The following is a 23,003-nucleotide window of genomic DNA, read 5'->3' as shown; positions in this document are numbered from 1 at the left end:
ACTACCAAATTAGAGTAGTTTTTAAAGATTCAATATTAGAAGTGTACACGGTTTCTGTATTTTCTGAATTCTGTGGATTTGATCTCGGGAGCCACTTAATGGGTCCAACTATTTTATATTTTACTCATCCAGAGACCCACTGAAACACAAAAAATTACATCGAAATCGGTCCAGCATTCATTGATATACCAACTAGACAGAAGAATTAATTCCTTGAAGGTTTTTAATAATTTTATTAGATGATCTGTGCATCTTGAGTCACACATCGTAGTGAGAGTATCTCAGTCTCCAAAAAAAATATTTAAAATCATATTTATGAATTACTAATCCTTACATAATGTATATAAATAATTAGTGTAAAATTTAACAGGTCTCCATAACGTATTCTCACACCAACTACCGGAGATGACGAAAGAATACATTTCGCAGCTGGTTTTCGATCCGTAAGTATTATTAAAACTAACCTCTAGTAAACTTGGCGTAACGTCGGAATAGTTACGCAGTGATTTGTCACACTTCAAATGTCAGAGCGTGGAAAACCAATGATAATTTAGTGTTGGCTGTTTTAGTTAAGAGAAAAAGTGTCGCTAGATACTCGTAGCTTAGTGGTTACGTCTTTTGTCTCTCTTTCGTAGACTTTTCGGAGTTGTGCGTAGGTGTTAAGCCTCATGTGTCTATAATAACACTGGAACACAGCAATGCTTCTTAGCGGCAGATATAACCATAGCGATAGTATTTTTAAAAGCTCAACTACTGGTGTGCTACATCCTTAATAATAATAAAAATAACCGACTGTTATTGTCCCGATCGTCGTTTCAGTCAATGATCTTCTCGCGAGAAGCTTTGACCAACATCTTAAGAAGCTTTCGCGTGGTTGTCGGATCAAGGTAGTGTTGCCCAAATGCAAGAACAAGACGAGACTTAGCCAGTCTTGGTCTTGGTCTTGCGCCAATACACCTGGTCTTGGTCTTGGTCTTGGTCTTGCGCTCCCAGTCTTGGTCTTGGTCTTGGTCTTGCAGCAAGAGTCTTGCAAGTCTTGCAATTACCTATTAGTCTATTACTATTTATTAAAGTTTACTTTAAATCTTAGAAAAACGTATTAGAATTGGAACATTGTGAGCTTGAATTAACATAGCCATAGTAAAGATCAAGCAGATTAATAAATAACTGAAGATTTGATAAGAAATTCGAAAAATCAACTGACCTATATGTCGTTTTCCATGGAAGTAACTGTTTCTTAATAAACATTTATGATTTATAAGCTTACATTTGCTAAAACAACTTGTAAAAACTTAAGAAATATAATGACTAAATGTACAATAATAGTACCTAAGTAATTAGTTTAAAACCATATAAGTAATCAATATTATAATTACTTACTAGAATGAATTATTATGACATCTACTACCTATCCTCACCATTTTATCCTAATCATAATACTACTTGCGTGATCAGTATAATGTATTCATTTTCATTCTAAGCACTCTGAAACTTATTTATTCTTTGGAACACCTGTAGGTACTCTTAAAATTCGAAATTATTTTGCATGAATAGTGTCAAATGTTATGATTTCGGCGCGGCGGCAACGATTGTTTTAGATTTCAAAAGAAGCCGCCGGCGCGTGTATCATAACCATGTACTTCCGAAAAGCGGCAAATTTCTTTGAGAAGTAAGTACAAAACCTTTGATGCCGCATTATCAAAGTGCCGATGGTTAAAACATAACTATGCATGCACTCAGTTTGATTTTAATAGATATTTTTTTATTCGCTATGTTTATGGTATTAGTCGTAATGCGCATAGGTCCAGTTTTTCATATTCTTTGATATAGTTTTTTGCGTCTCATAGAATTCCTAAGCGTACCTACCTACCTATACACCGAACTGTTACACCTAACTACTCCGTGAAATAGCGCTAAGTCCTAGCTGCAAGACGCAAGAGTCTTGCAGGCTATGTCTTGTTCTTGCTCAAGTCTTGCACGGTCAGTCTTGGTCTTGGTCTTGCTAAAAATACGCGGTCTTGTTCTTGGTCTTGGTCTTGCAAAAACGCAAGAACAAGACCAAGACTGCAAGACCAAGACTGAATTTGGGCAACACTAGATCAAGGGTCGGGATACAGAAGGCAGTAGTCCTTGAAACGGCGCGTATTGTGAGGAGGTTCCTCACTCTGGAGCCCTGACCGCCGGTTGCTTGGGCATTCAAAAGCCCCGCAAGCGGAGGGTGGATGTTATTTCTTATAAATTTTTAATTTTTTTTTCTTATTTTTTTAAGCATTGTTAAGAATTAAAAAAAAATTAAAATCAATAAATGATAATAATCATTTATTTCAGACGTTTTCATCATAGTAACAATTTTACCTTGACCACTAAGTTAGTATTGATTAGTTTAAATAATAAAAAATAAACAATACTATACTCGCCCGATTGCTACTTTTGCAAACAAAACATTACACAGTGGCAAAAATTCAAAATTCATTTATTTCAAGTAGGCCTAGTTTATAAGCACTTTTGAAACGTCAAGTCAGTCGGTTTGTAGTGACTCTACCACCAGTTCGGAAAGCAGATTCCACTGAGAAAAGCCGGCAAGAAACTTAGCGGATTGCTGTTTTCCAATATCATTTTATAGTTTAACAATCTTTGAATTTTTCTGTTTTGTGAGAGATGAGAGCGGAGTGGCCTGCTTCCAAGCAGCCTTGTCGTTAAGGAATTCATCAATCGTGTAGTATAGGCCACTCGAATCTGGCAGCAAATACCTTAAGAATGCCTTTGTCGCTGGTACGTAAACGCTGTAGGAGAGAGGCTGTTTTTTACGCATTTTGGAAAAAAAATGTTGTTGGTCATCTTCTTATTAGGAGAGTAGCACTGTGCCCTGTTTGAAAGAGATTATTAAAACAAAACTATATTTTAATAATCATTTTATAAATAAATCTTACCTTGATTTTTCAGCAAGCACAAAACATTGGCTCTGGTTAAAGAAGGAAGACCGATTGGTGGGATTTGCTTTAGGACTTTCCATTCGCAGGTAATGAATAAACATTAAATAGAATTATCTCCTACCATCAATTAACCGAGGTTTGTTCTGTGAAGACTTTTTCTCGTTTTTTAACTGGGTTAAGTATGGGATTATAGTTATTATGGAAGACCGTCGTTTTTCATCAAATTATATCTAAGTAATGTGGTTTTTAGGTAGACAATGTATCAAAATACATGTTTCATGATTTGTAACATAATTTTTCCACATCCAAAGTTGTTAAATATGGGATGAAAGTTTATTTGTTAGAACACACTAAACTCGCAAAAGGTCAGTCTGATTTAAATAATATACAACGTGTAACGGATTTACGATATATAATAATCACGAGTTGAAGGGTGCATAAGTATATTTCATAAGGAATATTTAAAAAAAAATCTGTGAAAATATTAAATCAGAAGATGCATATTTATTTTTCCATACAAACTAATTAAAAACATTCTAAGTGTTTACTTATGACTACCCTATTGAAAATAAAAGCGTACATACGCTAAGCGACGTGTGTCTAATAAAAAAAAAAAAAAAAAAAATATTTGGGTAAATAAAATTACTTTAAACACTAATTAAAGGCTGGAGCTAGAGCTGGATAAAGTGTCAGGAATCACATGATTTTAATTTTGCATGTGATGTTAGGGTTCTAACTGATTTCGTTCAGTAAAAACTATGGCAGTGGTTGTCTCAAAAACTATTAGGATTCAGTTTCACAGATAAAGAAAATAAAAAATGTTTTATTCATGTAGACCTCATCACAGGCACTTGTGAAGCGTTCATACATCTAACATGTTAACACTAATTCGTTAACCTAAAACTAAAGCTAGCAGTGTTCCAAGCGCGCCCTAGTCTCAGAAGAGCCCGCAACAAACTTAGCCAGGTTGTTTTTTTGTTAACACCATCTCACATGCGTGTTAATGTTTTGCTATGAAGTCAGAGCAATTTATACCGGAGCTTTTTTATCATACACGTAATCCATAATATTATAATAGGATTTTTCTATAAGCTTAAGTTTTATATAAACTTTGACGAGTTTCAGAGACTTAAAGTTATTTTTTTATCAAAATCTTTAATGTACACGGCTCGTGTACGATTTTATTAAATGTATAGATATAGAGTATATATATGAAGTAATCGTGCAGGGCTTCAGTGAGATCGTGTTCTGCGCTGTGACGTCAAACGAGCAGGTCAAGGGATACGGCACGCATCTGATGAACCATCTCAAAGACTATCACATCCGGAATAACATACTGCACTTCCTGACGTTCGCCGATGAATTCGCGATTGGTAAGCAGCTTAAAAAAATTGTAATTCAAATTCATTTATTTGAGCAGATTAAAAAGGTACAATGATGTTATAAATAATAGAAGTACAACAATCTGCCACGGAGTGGCATGAAAAAAATAATTGTTATTTTAAATCAAATTTCTATACAATAACAATATCTATCAATATAATAGTAACAATTTTTACAATCAAATCAATTATAGAAAATTATAAAAGACATACTCTATTAATATTTCTATTAGTCCTATTTTCAATTTTTAATTTTTAATATTATTTGTCTATATATATTATAACTGAGCTAAGTGGGTAGGATTTCGACTTCACTTTCGAGGGGGCGAGCTCGAATCCCGGCACGCACCTCTAACTTCTCTAAGTTATGTGCGTTTTCAGCAATGAAAATATCACTTGCTTCAACGGTGAAGGAAATCACCGTGAGGACAGGACCTGCATGCCTGAGAGTTTTTCATAATGTTTTTCAATGGTGTGTTAAATCCACCAATCTGAACTGGGCCAGCGTGGGGGACTATGGCCTTTAACCCTATTGTGGGAGGAAACCCGTGCCTTGTAGTGGGCCGGTAATGGGTTGATATATACTACTTCTACTACTACTGATATATACTATAAAATAACTAAACGTGTCTGTTTTTTAAAAAAGCTCCTTTATTCTTTTTTTTAAAGATAAAGTGTTCAGACTTGGGTAGGTCGTTTTGAAGATGTTTTTGCCAAGTAATGCTGAAGTGTGGTGCATGTAACATAGTTTATTCTTCCGACGTTAATTTACAGAGAATTTAAAAATCTGTCGATTTGTAGGTTACTTTAAGAAGCAAGGTTTCAGCAAGGACATAAAGCTACCTCGCACCATGTTCTCGGGATACATCAAGGACTACGAGGGTGCCACTCTTATGCACTGCGAACTTAACCCGCGGATCGTGTATACACAATTCACCGCGGTCATACGGAGACAGAAAGAGGTAGGTGACTGAACTCTGTGTAATAATGGGAGCCCGCGAATTCGTTTCTGCTATGTTTTCCAAGTTTCTTTCGCTATTCTACACTTAAAAATCGGTGATGTATATACCTGATATACATTGTGTAAACATACTCTTGGAGTTTTCTGCTTGCCTGGTAGAAAGTTTTAATTTATATAGAATCCTCGATAGAAGGTATGTAGGTTACCAGGAAATTATAAGTTTCCAGGAATTTGACTAAGTGAGGCTCGCCCAACCCGCTTTAGCTGCCAAGGTCGCAGTAGGATGACCATACCGACGTAGACAGTGGCTGTCAGGTATATACAGTCAGGTAGTACATTGCGCGAAGAACTCTTGGAGTGTTCTGCCTTTATTACAGAACCTTCATAAAAAGTGTTTAGGTTACTGGTAACCTAAACACTTTTTATGAATTTTGATGAGTTTTGCTAAGTGATATAATAAGCTCTCCCAACCCGCTTTAGCTGCCAAGGCTTAAGTTCGAAAACTATGCCGACGTAGACAGTTGCTTTCAGTTATATACATTTCGCGGACAACTTTTGGAGTGTTCTGCCTTTTCTACAGATCCTTGATAGAAAATATTTAGGTTACCAGGCAAACAGAAGCTTTCAGGAGTTTGAATAAGCTCTCCCAAACCACTTTAGTTGCCAAGGCCGAGGTAGGGGAAACTTGTCCAGGCGATGTCCACTGCATGTCATTGATGCCGATACATACATTTTGTGAAGAAATCTAGAAGATTTATGTAGCGGTCTTTACATCACCTAACTAGATGGCGCCACAAGAATCCTGCATCGCGCTAACGAAGTGTTCACAAAAATTTACCATAAATTCAACTTCCAAAGATGGTCGGACCTCGGTCCCCGAGCACGATCACCCGCTAGGAGAAAGAATTTCCTATTGTTACGGTCGAGCGTATCACCATAGCTCCCGTACATTTATTTTTTAAATATCATAAACGTTCAACCAATAAATAAGTGTTCAAGGTGTAAAAATTTAGAATTTTTTAATATTTCATTTGCATTTTATAATATCAAATTACGAACCACATGACCCACCTGATGGTTAGTGGAAAACCATCGCCTGTAAACAAAGCAACACGTACCGATACGCGCCGCCCCTTGTCCGTCAATCTGAAGCTTAGGTTAGTCTCATGTGCCTGTAATCACACCGGCAACTATGCCGTACGGCCCACAGCATTGCAACAAAGCGGCTTGGCATTGCTTGTCGCTCGTTCCGCGCTCTCGCTTGCACTTCAAGTCTTGAATGGAACGCCTCAGGGCGAAGTAACGCCGCATACGTCATGTTTTTTCGTGCGTGCAGCCAGCTCCATCGAACTATAAGACGTTGTCACGTCAAAAGCTCCACTACAATTAAAAATGCAAGCTCTTTTGTATGAATACAAATTCAAATTTTAAATTCAACAAATTCATCTATTGCATATTATCAGTGGCGTGCAGATGTAAAATGCAGAAAATCTCCAGTACGAGTTAAAATTACTTAAGTTATTACTTAGTTACATATCCTTTAAGTTTTTTTATAACTCTTACTGAAGATTTTCTTTATTTTATATCATCTGCATGCCCTGTGCATACCCTCTATGTACACCACTGCATATTATGTAATACAGGTCAGGTTCGGCGTGCAACATTACAAACTATTATATTTTAAAGACTAAAGTTAATTTTTTAAAACTAGTAAATTAAATGTTATATTTAAAGTAATTATAAAATTCTTTAATATTATAAAACGTATTGTGAACTAAAAATTTGTAAAAAAAATTAATCAAATTATTTTCTTTTATGTTTGTATACGAGGAAGTATTTATTGTATTTATTTTGCAGATAGTGAAAAAACTAATTGACATGCGTCAAAAAGAAGTTCGAAAAGTCCATCCTGGATTGACATGCTTTAAAGAAGGCGTAAGTATATATATTATTTTTTTATATAATTCGACAGTACACACATCGCCATCTAGGTATAATATACACAAGTTCACAAGGGCCTGTGAAGTCAGTCTAAAGTGTGGACTGGATTTTTAATATTTAGAAAGTTTTAAATTGTACCGTACTGAACTATTTATGTTCTTTGAAGTTTAATAAACCTATCTTTATTATATATTTTAATTAAATATTATTCATCACTCAGTCAAAGTAGTTTACCTAGAACATACATTATCACTTTTAATACTTATTTATTGTTTTTTTTTTTTTAATTTTGTAACCGAATATAATAATGATAATGTGAGATATACACTGTATACACCTATAATTGACTGTTTTAATGGCACTAGACAGAATTTGTAATTCTAACACATGTTTAAAATGTATGTCGTTACAATGATTTTAATTATTATCACTATCTATATATTATATTTTAAGTTTATTATAAGTATATATAGGTATATATGCAAATATATATGTTTATTTATATGCACCGCCTACCTCTCTTCTTCTGTGTTTTACGCCTTTGGTTGCCTGGAAGAGATCGCTATGTAGCGATAAGGCCGCCAAATTTTATAATTTTTGTTAAATTTTTATTTAAAATTTTACTATATGTTTATGTGGTGTACAATATAAGTGAATTTATTCATTAATGACTTGCTGGTGTCTCTTATCAGTAAATAAATAAATAATTACAAGAAATGGTCATAAATTAGTGACATCTGCATATCGTCTGCGAAAGGTGCAGAAGTCATTTGTGGGACTGAGTATACGCTTTTATAATATGATTCCTAAGGTAATTTTGGACCTATTAATGCATAAGTTTAAAGAATGTGTTAAAACACATTTATTACAGCTAGGTTATTATACAATTGATGAATATCTTAATGACAAGGTTGCTTGGAAGCATCCGGCTCCGCTTTCATCTCTCACAAGATAGAAAAATGAATTTTGAAATGTAAAATGTAAATTGTTACTGTTGGAAAAGAGCAACTGCTGAGTTTCTTGCCGGCTTCTTCTCGGTAGAATCTGCCTTCCGAACCGGTGGTAGAGTCACTACACACGGACAGACTTGACGTTTCAAAAGTGCTTATATTAGGCCTACTTGAAATAAATGAATTTTGAATATTGAATGGCAATTTATGCCCAGGCCCCATCGCCGGGAATTGCAATGTAGTGGGCCGGTAACGAGTTGATGATGTCCTAAATGGTATTTTGTGCCTTGGTTGAAGCATCCGTATCGCCGTAGTACTGCAGTGGGCCGGTAAGGAGTTTATTATGGTGAATATTTGGTGGCCAGGTCCGCAACATCCCCATCGACTGCATCCCCGGGGTGCGGGACGCGGGCTGGCGGGAATCGCGTGCCACCAGAGCCGCCCCCGACCCTGAACCGGATCCCTCGGCGTTACGCGCTGTCCTACATGCGGTAAGTTTTTATTTAAGATGCTGAGAATTTTATTATGCGGTTCATACAACATAAACGTATATTGGTTTACAATACTGACAATATCGTTTTGTATTCGCAAGTCGTGGCAGTCTTTAAGTGGGTCTACAATATCTTAATATATATAAATCTCCTGTCACGATGTTTGTCCGCGATGGACTCCTAAACTACTGAACCGATTTTAAATTAAATTGGCACACCGTGAGCAGTCTGGTCCAACTTAAGAGATAGGATAGCTTAGATCTTTAAGTAAAGTCACAATTTTATTTTATTGCAAATTATTTATCTATAATTAATTGACAGTCACATGTTATATGTATATACAACTATACTCATTTAAGGCTTAGCGATACTGAATACTTTAAAAACAAAATCAAACGCAGACGAAGTCGCGGGCAACAGCTAGTAACATTTATATGTTTTTGAATTTTTTGTGTAGTTTTCCATTAAATAAATAAATAAAATAAATAAACTATAGTTAATGAAGTTCTGCACAGCAAATTTCTTGACAATATTTCTGACAATTCATCTAAGGGCCACTATGTTACAATTCCAACGTTATGCCACGTCTAAGACGGCTTTAAAAAGGCATTTTCTTAGTCTCTCAAACTTCGAGCCTAGCTCGTTTTTGGCGGGATGTATCATTAAAAATAGGGATTCCAGTACAAATCGACATTAAAAAATCATATAAATTTATGCATTTTAAATTTATAGACTTGATATTTCCTCCAAGTGTAGCTAAAAACACTGATAAAAATTATGAAAATTATAAAAAAGCAATGTGTCATCTCTTGTTCATTGTAATATGGACCTTTGAAAAAGTAGATCGAACCTGCAACGTTTCCTACTAGATGACGCTATAAGACTGATGTGAAATCCATATACTAATTTCGATATCGACGGTAGGAGAGCCGTAGCTTAATTGGAGAAAGCGCTCAGGCCGCGATTGCCAGAGAGTCGCAGGTTCAAATCCTGTTGGTTCCGAAAATTTTTATATGCATTTTAAATTTATAAACTTGGTAATTCCTCCAAGTGTAGGTAAAAAACACTGATAAAAATTATGAAAATTACAAATCAACATTAGTAAACCATTAAATCGAAATTCGATTATATGAAACTGTATCTGTAGCCAAAACAATTTGTTTATTTATTTTTTCTCATAGCAGATACAGTATTTCGGCGGTAATTTTTAATATAAGATAATTAAATTTTAAGCTATAAAAGATGGCGCTTTAAATGACCAAGTTTTGAAAACTAATAAAAATTTTATGCACGAACTTTTGAAAATAATTTATTTATGAAGATTATAAAATTGTTTGAAGTTTTTTTTTTTTTAAGTTAAACATCGTTTTTACAACAAACAATCGTTGAGATTTCACAGCCCATAACCAAGCATGATTGACATGACATTGCATTTTAAGAATTAAATATTACTTGCTGTTGTTTTCTTTCACCGTTAAAGGTGAAAGAAAACAACGTGAGAAAACCTGCATAGTGTTCTGTTTAGTTCGTAGTCCACCACGCTGGCCCAGTGCGGATTGGTGGACTTCACACGCCTTTCGGAAAATTATGGAGAACTCTCAGGCATGCAGGTTTCCTTCGCTGTTGAAGCAAGTGATATTTTAATTACTTAAAACGCACATAAATTAGAAAAGTGGTTGGGGAGGTGCCGGGATTCGAACTCTGCACTCCGTCAGTGAAGCCGAAGTCCTGATCACTGGGCTATAACCGTTTACCCCGTAAGCGGTAATAATGGCCCGGTAATAGGTTGATGTGGAAAAATCCGCTTAATGTTCTTTATTTGTGTTTCAGGTTAAAAACCACGCAGCCGCCTGGCCTTTTCTAAAACCTGTAGACAAGGCTGATGTCCCGGATTATTACGATCACATTAAATATCCGATGGGTGAGCTGATATATTTTTTTTTTTTAAGATGTTGCCAAATGGATTGCATAACACATTTATTACGAGCTTAGACTGCATTGTCAATTTATTTTAATTTATTAATTTACTTTGTGGAAAGATTTAAATGATATGCACTGCTCTGCCACATACCAAACAAAAGTTAGATAATTTCATGTATCCACCTTAAAACTACCATAGGGTGTATTGTATACTACGAAATGCCAAACAGCAGTGCTATCACAGGCAGGAGACAAAAATTATATCCCCCGATTATATCCCCAGCACGGCTAGCATGGGCAGGGGACAATTATATACCCGGGGAAAGGATTTAATTTATAACTCTGACCGCACCTCACGTCGTAGAAATAAATTCAACCCTTATCATCTGGATGCGCACGCACACAACGTTGAGTTGTCGACTTAAATTCCTCCTTCCGCCTTAAACTGCTTTCCAAATACTTTCAAAGCCATAAAAACCGTAGACAAGACTGTTCCTTTTTTTAAATGACACATTCAGTAGTAGTATGGAGCCTCGCCAGCATGATTTTGTATTTCAATGAAATAAGCTTTTTTTGGCTACAAATCGGCGCAATTGTTAAGTTAATATAAGAATGTTCGCCACCAAGTGAGAGTGCAAGCAAGGGCTGCCGGAATAAAAAATGAACAAAACTACATTTGTAGGGATTCGGTAAATTGGAAATCTTACAATTCAATTAATTTGCAAGATAAGCAAGAAATGTATTTTACTAGTTTCATTACACCATTTCGGTACGGTTTCTACGCGGCGTCGTACCGGAACATTAAATCATTTGCCGGCACGTCATTGTTGGGTTGTAACCAGTCACGAAACCTTAAACCAGACCAGAAAAGAATCAGAAATTATAAATTCACATTTTTTATCGCCAAGTATCGAACCTCCTGGACCTTACTTATAGGGTGATCAACAGTGTTTTCTCGTTGTATGACCAGATCTGCGCACGATGGGCGAGCGACTGAAGGCACGCTATTACTCGTCGCGGCGGCTGTTCGTAGCAGACATGGCGCGGATCTTCTCTAACTGCCGTCTCTACAACTCGCCTGATACTGATTATTATAGGTACAGGTCATAATACAATTATAGCCTACTTCCTCACAATCAAACTTACGCAACAGACACACAGCACTTATATTTATATCGGCCGATTGGCGCAGTGAGCAGCGACCCTGCTTTCTGAGTCCAAGGCCGTGGGTTGGATTCCCACAGCTGGAAAATGTTTGTGTGTTGAACATGAATGTTTTTCAGTGTCTAGGTGCTTATATGTATATTATAAGTATGTTATGTATATAACCTATTCATAAAAATATTCATCAGTCATCTCAGTATAGTGATTTCGTACTAGATGGCGATGTGTGTATGGTTGTAAAATATTTATTTATCTATCCACAGATGCGCCAACACCCTAGAGAAATACTTCCAAACGAAGATGAAGGACGCCGGCCAGTGGGACAAATGATCTGAGTTCAACTTCGACGACTTTTTCATTCAAGAAATTCGAACTGCGCGCAATTAATTTTAGGATGTTTTTTCTTGATTATAAAGAAACCCTAACCCACGTCCTACCTAAAGCACAGTCGAGGGAATTTGCTTAGTTATCTTGCTCAGCGGCTTACTCTTAGGAATGGAAACGCAAATCAAAGTTACAAAGATGACCTAAAGCGCCATCTATATATGTTTTTATTTTATACAAATGGACGGGTGGGAAAATAAATAAAAATCAATAGGGATTTCTGAGGACGCAGCCGAGTTGTCAAGGTCACGACTTAGGTATCCTCGCCTCAAATATCTCACTACTAGTGATGCCTCGAATGTTGGTTAAGAAGATTAAAGAATTTTTTTTCTCCTATTTTTCTTTTGCAAAGTTTTAAGGTCCATTGGTTAACCTTGCAAACCAATGGACGTTAATTGGTTGGCCCGCCTCACGCTTATAGTCCTCTCATGTCTCAAAAACCTGGCTGGGCCACGGGACCGCTTTCGCAAACATCCGCGACACAAGCCATGGGGCCCTGGAGTCAGCTAGAAGAGACTTCGTTTTCGTCCTTGCAAACATTAAATATTGCTCTTGTACTTTCGCTACTACAAAAATTTTCTAAATGTTGAATACTATACTAGAATTTAATTTGATAGATATTATTCACGGAAACATTATCAGTCCCCTTAATCGTATACTTTGTGACTGTTGACATTGCAATACCATTTTATATATATAATAACGTTTTCTATAGCGTTTATATTGGCCAATGGTCAATGAAAATGTCGCAACTGATGCAAATTCATGACAAAATCTCGTCCAACATCAATGATATGCTCATATGCAAAAGATGGTACATATTCTTGTGAAGTATTAATATTGACTTACATACATAAGTAGGCTTATGCCAGTTTTCTTTTGGTGTTCGTTTGATGTGCGCCTAAGAATCTCCCTAGATTGGGCGTTACTTATTAAGACATTGCCTAGTGCATTGTTAGTGAAGACGGGTATAAGGGAAACTCGGAGGGCGATGAAGAGAGCTATGCTGGGATTAGCTCTACGTGATAAAATCAGAAATGAGGAATCCGTAGTAGAATTAGAGTTACCAACATAGCTCAACGAGTCGCGAAGCTGAAGTGGCACTGGGCGGGGCGCATAGCTATTAACAGATGGACTTTAGGGTTCCGATATGACTGGAAATGGCAGCGTTGTTCGACCCCCAACGAGATTGGTAGACCACATCCAACGAGTCGCTTGGAGCCGCTCGATACTAGCTTCGCAGGATCGTGAATTTTGGAACCCTGCACAAAAGACCTATGTCCAGAGGTCTTGCTTGTGTATTACAAGTTGTAAAATGGACTGCTAACATGTCAATAAAACATGAAATAAATATTACACTTGTTAATAAGTGTCTAGGGACAAAAATGTACAAGACTTCGTTTCAGAACACAGTTTTCAGCCCTTTTTTTATTCTTAACAAGTAGATAGAATTGTCTAAATTTATTCTTTGAAATATAATAAAGTTGTATTCACACTGGATACGTATAGTGTCTTAGGTACATCGGACCATCGGATTCATACATTTTGTATAAATGGTGGACACTAGGATTACGCACTGACGCCGCCTACGTTCTTGCACCTACCACGCATAACGATACGATACGTAAGTTTAGTGCGAATTCAACTTAAAGTCTCCAAGTAATTCAAATCTTAGAGAATATATAATGATAAGTATTATGTAGAAAAAAAACCCTAAATGTAATTAATTCCTGTTGTACAATAAAATAAACGGTTTTTTCTTGTTAATAGGTGTATGTGATCGTTTCAAGGTTACCACATAAAGTGGGAGTATTCTACATTCTGTATACTAAATAAAATGCGAAATCTATAAGTGATGTATGTTATGCATAAGCATGTGACTTTTTTTAATACAAAGGTCGTATACACTTTTTGATTTAGCGCGGTATGTCTTTTGGTGGTCATGAAAATATCGAAAAATAATGACCGGTCACGCTATATCTCAGAATATGTCCGTAACTGATAAAAAGCGTTGCATTTACCGTGCGGGAAAAAAAATCCACTTATTTATCATGTATAGTTTTTTTTGTGTTCTTACACAGCACTTTTTATTTTTGAATGTACGCACAGTTTCGGTCACGTATTAATTATTTATACCACAGACTAAAGGAGAAAGATAGAGGGAATCGATTCGCATCGATCCAAGTATTTGCACAGATCACCTTGGCAGATTTCAAACGTACTGATTATTTAGTTATCACCAATTATCCAAACAGTCTCGAACTCATTGGCTAAGTTTATTTAAAATAATAATAATAACAACGTTCTTTTACCAGTGTCATGCTTAGTATATTCCATACATATGTTTCAGTCAACCGATTCTTGGGTCTCTTAGCCAGCTTGTAGTAAGCGATAGAAAATTGTTAAGTTAATTCATCATGAAACGAGTATCATTAAGAATTTATTGGTCTGTTAATGCAGATGAATTATATATGTACAGTGGCATGCACAAAATAATTATCCAGGTTAGGCATAAAGCAGTAAGATAAATCCACTAGTAATGCCCACCAACCCGCATTGGAGCAGCGTGGTGGGTCTATGCACTTAAACTGTCTCTCCTATGATAGACGAAGCCTAAGCCCAGCAGTGGGATGTCAATAGGCTGCGAATGATGAATGATAATTACTAGTAATACAATTGTTTTAGTGCACGCCACTGAATGGGTGTGAATTAGAATTTGAACCTATGACGGTGTATTGGGATCAACATCACTCGCTGTATTGACTTACGAGCAAGAATTTTGGCCGTCTTTTTATCGTCTATCTTTTTTCTTTAGTCCGCTATTTTTATATGAATGTTGTTTAAATAAAACACAAATTTCAATACTGTATAGGTTTTCTTTTATTTTCAACACATGTTGTACACACTCGGGAGTACGGCTTACAACATTTTAAGAAGGGAATGTAAATATATTTTTACATGATATCTGTTGTTACATATAAAGTACATACCAGTCTCCTTGTTAATATTAAGAAATCCAATGGATCCCTATATTTTTAATAATAAGTACCTTAAGTGGTATCCGTAAGTAATAACTTAAATGCTCACTTAGAAAAAAAAACTTAAAAATAAATGTTAGAAACAAATAACATCGCCTTTTTTTAATAAATCGGTTCTGAAAAGGCTTAATTTCAAGAAGAATTGACGGAATTGTTAAATAGATTCGATACTTAGTAAATGTATCGATTTCGATAATACCAATAAAAATATCGATATATCAAGTTCAAAGGGGCGGCCAATGATATCAATTATTTTCTTTCAGTCTGTAAAAGGAACATATGTCGGAAATCTTTCTAGATTTCTTGGCCATTTTGTAATTCGTTTGTAAACAGTATGACTGTTGGTTCATTATAAAGCTCGGTCAAAAAACCTTAAGAGCATTACCAAGTTTTTAGGCGTAACTCAGGCGACTTATTACTTAAGCTTAAAGCAGTATTTTTATAATATTGCTGAAGCATTTGTGTCAGAATTATAAACCTTATTCTAGAGGTCTCAAAATCATAAATTGTCAATTTAAAAGTAATACTGCTTTAAGCGTAAGTAGTAAACATCCTGGTCAGATTGCAAAACATTTTATTAAAATTTTGCAATAAGTTCGAAATTCCTATCAACACAATTCTTTCCCATTGCTTAAATAAAATCTCAGTTAACCTAATAACAATCATTGAGAAAAGCACAATGATTCAATCAAGTTCCGTAATAAAGTTATGGCTAGCCAGTGCATAGGCAACCTTAATGCTCGCAAATAAAATACATATTAGCTATATAGCAAACGGTTCGCAAGCCTTTTCAGTATCGATTTATTATTATGACTTTGGTATACAATGTATAAACGAACCAAAAAAAAATTTAGGCACATCTGACACATAGGTCTCAAAAAGCGATATAATTCATAGTTAAACTCAAGACTAGATTTTATTAACTACCATATTTTAAGAGCCACGAAATTTAAACAAAGTTTTTGGGTGTCATATTTGTTTGGGACAGTACGGAAAACTTGAAAATTAGAAGTTTTCTCCGATTACATAATATAGCCCTTGTCCAATTGAAATAATGTTTTAAAAGTTTTCGTTACACATTTTGGTCATGCTTCTAGCAAATTCTATGGTAATCCAACATTCCAAAGAAAGCACTTATGATGGCTTAGGACTATATATGAATAAATTGCCTATCCTTATATCTCCATATATGCTAAAGCAAATACATTATCCAGAAACCTGAATGCGATACCAGACCAAAAAAAAGCATCTTCTAGTAGTGTATTCCGTAAATTAAACAACGTAACGGTTTCACTCAGCATTAAAGCTTTCTGCTGGAACAGCGCTGATCTGTAAATCCAGTAAAAGATCAGTGAATCGAGATACTGGAAACTCCTATTCTGGAGGAATTAATGCAACCAAATGTACAAAGGCTTTTTCGCTATTTCGCACAAGACCTTAGGAGATATAAGAAATACTCGCAGGCATTCTCCATTTCTTCTGAACACAACACAAGCCCGAAGTTCGCGTTTCCAGATTGCTCAAGGAGCTCCAGAAAAATATCTTTGGTCACGTACTCATATAAGATGCTAACTAAAAGTCTTCATTCTGTCCCAAATAAATTCGACACCCGATTATCCTATCCACTGAAAATGGTTCTGGATTAGTGAGCCCCAACAGCGCAATACTATAATATGTGTAGCAACATAGTATATATTGACTCAAAACTTAAATATTAGCACATTAAAACAGAAAAGGTGATTATTTAATAAGGATACCTAGACCAACGAAAAGAGCTTTCCTTCAAGAATTTCAAAGGCATTTCTACGATGACCTTGAAATGTACAGGTGGTAATAGAGTTGTATTCTATTTTTTAACGAAATTGATTGATTTTAAATAGTGCTACTATCCTTTTCACAATATGATGTGCCTAAAGATAACACTATTTAGGGACCTGTCAATTTATTATTAATTTAGGAGATTTATGAACAAATAAGATTCTAGTACAAGATATTGCATTTGCAATCAAGTCTCTTAAGAGTATCGAAACAGTAGCAAACTAAAACTTATCCATATTTTTTTAAGTTGAATTTTCACAGATCTACAGCCAGAACTCTTGGCAGAGAGTTTGTAAACGTGGCTAAATATGGCTTCTGAAACGAGTAACATTAAGTCCATTCTCATTTTACCCTATGAGGTAGTCTCTGTGACAATAAAATAGCAACAGGCTTTTACCCGCAATTTGTGACGTTTAAATTGACGTTGATGAGGTATCAAAAATTACAGCACAAATTCTGTTCGTATTTAGTATTTCAGTATCACAGGTAATAAGTTACCCTATTCAGCACCAGTGTCATCATTAAATAAATGGGTGTTAGCATTACGGTAGCACAGTTATTTCGTAAAAAAATAAACATAGTACCTACCATACTTAACTATGCATCATTGAAAATTTAAACCCTTAAAAAAGTAAATCATAAGCTACTGTTTCAGTAATCAATTTAGAGTTATATGGCAACAATTGTATTGTAATACTAAAAAGGAAAATTTATATTCTTCTGTTGGGCTATGTTCCAAAATTTTATTGGGTTATTAAAGCTTAATATTCTAATATGTACGGCGACCGTTGAAACTTCACAAAAAAGGGTGATAAAACCATTAAAAATAAAGTCTGATTTTTTTTTAACTAAACTTCATAACATTCAATCTAAATTTATAAATATGCCCCTTTAAATTTGTTTTCTAAATATTCAAAATGGCATCGATACCTTAACTGCGTATGAAATCCATTGCGTGACTTAAATTTCGTTAATAGCATGGGGTCCGACAAAAACTGCCCCCATTGCATAAACCATCATTATTTTAATATTATTCACGTTCTGTTTAAGAATTTCAATTCCTTATTAGGATTTTAAGGGAGGCCAAACAAAATAACATTTTAAAATAATACTGCTTTAGGAAATAGTTATAAACCCTCTGTGCCGACTGTTTACGTCACAAACTGTTTTAACGTTTCTATAAAGATTAGAATTTAATTGATGTGCAGGATTTTATAGTTGTGTACGACCTCAGAGGGCGCTTCATAAACCACTTTTATTTTTTGGCTTTATTGTACCTTAAAGCTACGGCAATTTAAGAGTGTATGTTTATCGTACAAAATCTAACAGAATAATTGTCTGGTTATGCTCATACTTATGTTGTATGTTCAAAAATATTGATTACAACTTATAATATGATCTTAATAAATATAAAATATTCCGTCACTTTAATTGCCTTTTCAGATTTAACTTTCGCATAGCACAATTTCACAAACTCCCAATACGTGGTTGAGAACCTAAATTGAAGTCTGACAGCAAGCTAGTTAGTATAAATAAAGTTCAGTAGATTCAATTAATAGCCACTAATTCGTTACGGAGTTACAACGGCCACCGTTGTGTCCAAACAATTATTTAAAATCATGGACGGACAACCTTACTCAAATATTATTTATTAATAAAGGGCCACCACAACCAATTTACCATACATCCAAAATGAACTTTTAATGAAAATAAAGGATATACTTATGAGATCATCCAAACAAATTTTAAGTACAATTTCGAGGGCTCGATCTTCCATAATGGCAATTTGTTGATAACTGCTCTCAAAGAGTATAATAACCATATATGGGTGAATCTTTGAATGCAGTTACTTAGCAATCGTACACTTTGACTAATTTGGCGCTTCAAAACTGAGGAGGGTAAAAAATTCGAATTTTATAAAAAGATTTAGAATATCATTAATGTTCTCTTTTAACCGATACACTTATTGTCAAGGTAATTTTTAATATTATTTTTTTAACAGTATAAAACAGGTGTATATGTAAAATTTATTACGTTACGTTTGCTTTCCCAATGTTTTTTTTTCTAACTTGTCTTATTATGTAAACAATCCTTTCATCGCATTTTAGTGTTAGTTATGTTTTAAAAATAGAAAGAAAATATGTGTGTAAAAATAAATGAAGACAAGTGAGATTTTTAAGTTTCCTACAAGAAAGTATGGTTTCATTTTTTTTTACATACGTAAACACTAAAAAAAATACAAACCGAAATAAGAACCTTTTTGTCTGTTAAAAATATAAGAAAAGACTGTTTACAATATAAAACAAGTAAGAAAAAATTCAATATGATAACAAACTTTATTTTACCTTCACTAAATCCCTCATCATATCCAACAGCGCCAAATTAAGACTGCATTGCGTTCTTTTAAACATATATTTTCTTGTCGTACCTTGTATGGTTTTGAAGCTAACTGTGCAAAACTGTCCTAACTTATTTTTGGTCACTATTTAAGCATCTATTTTCGAAATGCATATTACCTCTAAGGTCATTCACGCCCTAGATCTACTGACGATATAGCAAGCAAAATTATAGACCATAATGACGTAGAATTAAAGTTGAACTTTTGATGAAAACGGTTCAAATTAAAAATGCATACATTTAAAGTACTAAAGTACTTTTGAAACATCCAGTCTATCTGTTTATATTGCTATTTACAGATCGCAGAAACCGATATTTTTGCTTTATTTTTGTTACTCTGGATACGATGAACACAAGAAGAATTTTCCATAAAATCATATTCCGATTCTCATCGCATTTAATTAAAGTATAATTTACATTGGTTGTAGTATGCGAGAACAAGCCGCAAGAAGATCTTGTCTAGTTAAGGTGACCCCAGACATCAGTATCTCTATGCAATATTTATTGGCAAATTAAGTGTATGTTATAAATCCTAAACTATGCTAGATATCGCTTTATCATCATACCATCTACAACTTAATCAAACATAAAATTTATAATAATAATAAAGACAAAAGAGGTTTTTTTGAATGTTGTTAACAACTAGTCAGATTTTGACCATATTTGATGCATTTTGTAAATTTTTAGGGAAGGTAGCCTTAAGAGTCACATCAATAAATTTGGTTAGTTATTTAGATTTAGGTGTAGATAATGGTGCCAAAAAGATGAATAAGCTATGAAACGATCGAGAGACGACATAAAAAATACAGCAGTAGGGGGATTAGATGCGAGCGAGATAATTGTCTACCATTTTCTCGTCCCATTTCTATAAGATAAGTCAAGAAATTGCGTAGAAATAGTTAAGTCGTCGCTCGCCCTGCGGGTAAGGAGTGGATAGATCGAGGTAGGGATATCTGAATCAAGTTGAAGGAGGCCTATACCGAAGAAGTTAGAAGGCCTATCCCAACCCATCCAAGAGAAATTTCATAATATTTTTATTTTAAAAGTGTACATAGCAATTATAAGTGTAACTATATACATATTATACATATACGAACAATATATAGGTAATGAGGGAATTAAAATGCTTTATTGTCTATTTATGTGTGGCAATTCTTTTGCACATAAAAACTTGACATGTTTAACAATGGTACCATCCTTTTACTCAGCAAACATGGTGAAAAGAATAGCTATATTATAAGCCCAATTTGTTTTTGTGTAGACACTAAACTTAACAGGTTTATGTTCAAAATAATTGATACTAATGCTGAGATAAAGCTTCATCTAGCTTAGTTTTGGATAAAGAATAATCCCCCTAATATTATAAATGTGAAAGTTTGTGAGAATGTATGCGAGTTTAGTATTGTTATAGAAAAACTACTGAACGGATTTGACTGAAATTCGGAATGGAGGTAGATTATAACCTGGTTTAACACATAGGCTACTCTTTACCCCGGAAAAGTCCATGGTTTCGGCGCGATTTGTGACAAACTGAATTTCACGTAGATATGCTACAGCTAAAGTTTGTCATAGCAGGCATTAAAGATAGATTTATACTAGCTACGTCCCGCGTTGTTTCCCGTCATGAATGTGTCTGTACACGTAATTACAGTAAAAACGTGTACAGACTTCACCGCGAGTGTCACTATTAATATTCGGGGGTTTATGGAAGAAATCTCTTTAGACATTAGCTTTCATTGTACACATCCAGACTTTATTAAGTATTCTTATTTTTTTTACTTATAAACATATTAGTAAAAATTGATAAAATAAATATTAGAATCATCTATATATATATCTGCCAATAACTTTTGTATGAAGATACGTCCGACTTGGGCTACCTTAATCTAAGTTAAGTTAAGATTTAAGTTAGGTCACTTTTGCACTGAGAGCGGTTCCACTTTACCAATTATGCGTTCGCCACGCGACACTGTCCGCGACGCACTGACCGCACGAGTCGCTGACTAGGCGGAGTCGCGGCTTTTGCCTATCTACACTAGTCCGTAACTAAATTGTTTTCATTTATAAAAAAATATCACTTGTCATCCACCGCAACTACTCGTATCACTGGAAACAATAACATTCTATGTACTAAGGATTTCATTACGCCGCATGATTCCGTCAAAAGCTCTTGACTGTAATTTCACCTGATGGTAAGTGATTATGTAATGTAATATGGTAGCGTGCTAACCTGTTAGAGGTATAACAGTTATAAGCCCTGATCGGCTTCTAACATCGGTTTCATAAAATACAGAAATAATAAATACCCAAATTGCCTCTGCCGGCGATCAAACCCGGGGCCTCGCACTTATAAGACAACAGTCAGCCACTCCGCTAAGAAGTTCGTCGTTCATCCACATACAACTCTGTGGTGCATAAATACGTAACCAACAAAACTGTTGAGTTTGGATATTCCTTAATTTTCGTATGTCCTTTTTCACCCAACCTAGGCAGCCTAAATCGAATGCCTAATAACTCAGGCGATATAAAAAAAACTTTTCACCAACTCTAAGTGATAACTTTAGAAGTGCGGTTGACGGCGTTACTAATTTAGGCATCGGCGTTAGTGAGAACCGGCATTAGTGAAGTAAAGTTACATACAGATTATTGTTTTATCGTAATATGCTCCTTTAATCTATCCGATTTACAGAAACTTTAAGGAATATTCAAAATTAATGACATTTACTTATTAGATATTTGGAAACAGCTGAACAAATTACGTCCGCAATTTTTTGAATTGATAACACCGCCGCACCATGCCGCTTACACTCGATATAGGATGCTTTTTATACACCGAGCTATTCATTTAATTTCCTTAACTTTTTTTTTTGGTTATTTTTACCAATGAATAGTTCGTTGGATAGATTAACGTGTTAAGAAACACTTTTAGCACATGTGTTGAGTCGAAGCATATAACCTGTGGCAAGAGAAAAATAATTATTAATGTTAACTATTTTGACGTTATTTACCTGCGAGGGAAAAGAACAGTTAGTATCTGTGTCCTTGTCCCTCACACGCAAATAATGTTAAGTTTTTTAACATTAATTTTAATTTCTCATTGATCGTATTTTAGTAAGAAATATCGCATGAACCCTTAATAAGAGTTTTTTATCTGATCAGAGTAAAATTGAACTTATATAGATTGTTTCAAGGCTCAAATTTCAAGACCCTCAGAACACTGAACATAGCTGAGACCTGTAGGGCTAGCATGCGCGCCACGACTGAATTATTTCTATCTTGTATATCCCTGTAGAAAAAATACGAATAGAGATTATTATTTCGTGGCGCTTATGCTAGTCCTACAGGGGCCCAACAAGGCTATTTATCATACGTCGTCAGTAATCCTTCACTGAGTACATAGAATATCATTGATGAAGTAATTTTTTTTTCGTTTTCTGTGAGTATTTTCGTGGTGATTCTCGTAATGAACACATCACTTCGGGGCTACACTGCACATCACTCTGGGCGGTGAGTGGGGGTCACTCTCAGTCGTGGGGGGTGTGGGAGCTGACGGAGGCGGTGTCCTCCCGGGAACACTCGGCCCTCTGACTGTGTGTACTATGTGTCGGTGACGCGCCGCAAGAT

At 35.1% G+C, this 23,003-nt stretch overlaps 2 protein-coding genes across 3 annotated transcripts in view; one reads left to right on the top strand and one right to left on the bottom strand.

The window, feature by feature from the left end:
- Positions 1-14,995, top strand: part of LOC120624946 (histone acetyltransferase KAT2A) — a 27,494-nt gene extending 12,499 nt beyond the window's left edge. The window contains exons 12-20 of the mRNA XM_039891784.1: positions 371-443; positions 2,944-3,019; positions 4,162-4,306; positions 5,117-5,277; positions 7,134-7,211; positions 8,533-8,658; positions 10,489-10,579; positions 11,549-11,675; positions 12,006-14,995. Coding sequence (XP_039747718.1) covers positions 371-443; positions 2,944-3,019; positions 4,162-4,306; positions 5,117-5,277; positions 7,134-7,211; positions 8,533-8,658; positions 10,489-10,579; positions 11,549-11,675; positions 12,006-12,072 — 944 coding nt within the window. The 3' untranslated portion in view covers positions 12,073-14,995. The remainder of the gene's footprint in view (positions 1-370; positions 444-2,943; positions 3,020-4,161; positions 4,307-5,116; positions 5,278-7,133; positions 7,212-8,532; positions 8,659-10,488; positions 10,580-11,548; positions 11,676-12,005) is intronic.
- LOC120624947 (protein goliath) overlaps positions 14,983-23,003 on the bottom strand; it is a 131,561-nt gene continuing 123,540 nt past the window's right edge. For both annotated transcript variants that reach the window (XM_039891785.1, XM_039891786.1), the window contains one exon: positions 14,983-23,003. In XM_039891785.1, coding sequence (XP_039747719.1) covers positions 22,904-23,003 — 100 coding nt within the window. In that variant the 3' untranslated portion in view covers positions 14,983-22,903.

This window comes from Pararge aegeria, chromosome 7, assembly GCF_905163445.1.
Source record: "Pararge aegeria chromosome 7, ilParAegt1.1, whole genome shotgun sequence".
Classification (NCBI taxonomy): domain Eukaryota; kingdom Metazoa; phylum Arthropoda; class Insecta; order Lepidoptera; family Nymphalidae; genus Pararge; species Pararge aegeria.
Note: the sequence above shows the minus strand (reverse complement) of the source record. Positions and strands in the feature narration are given on the sequence as shown.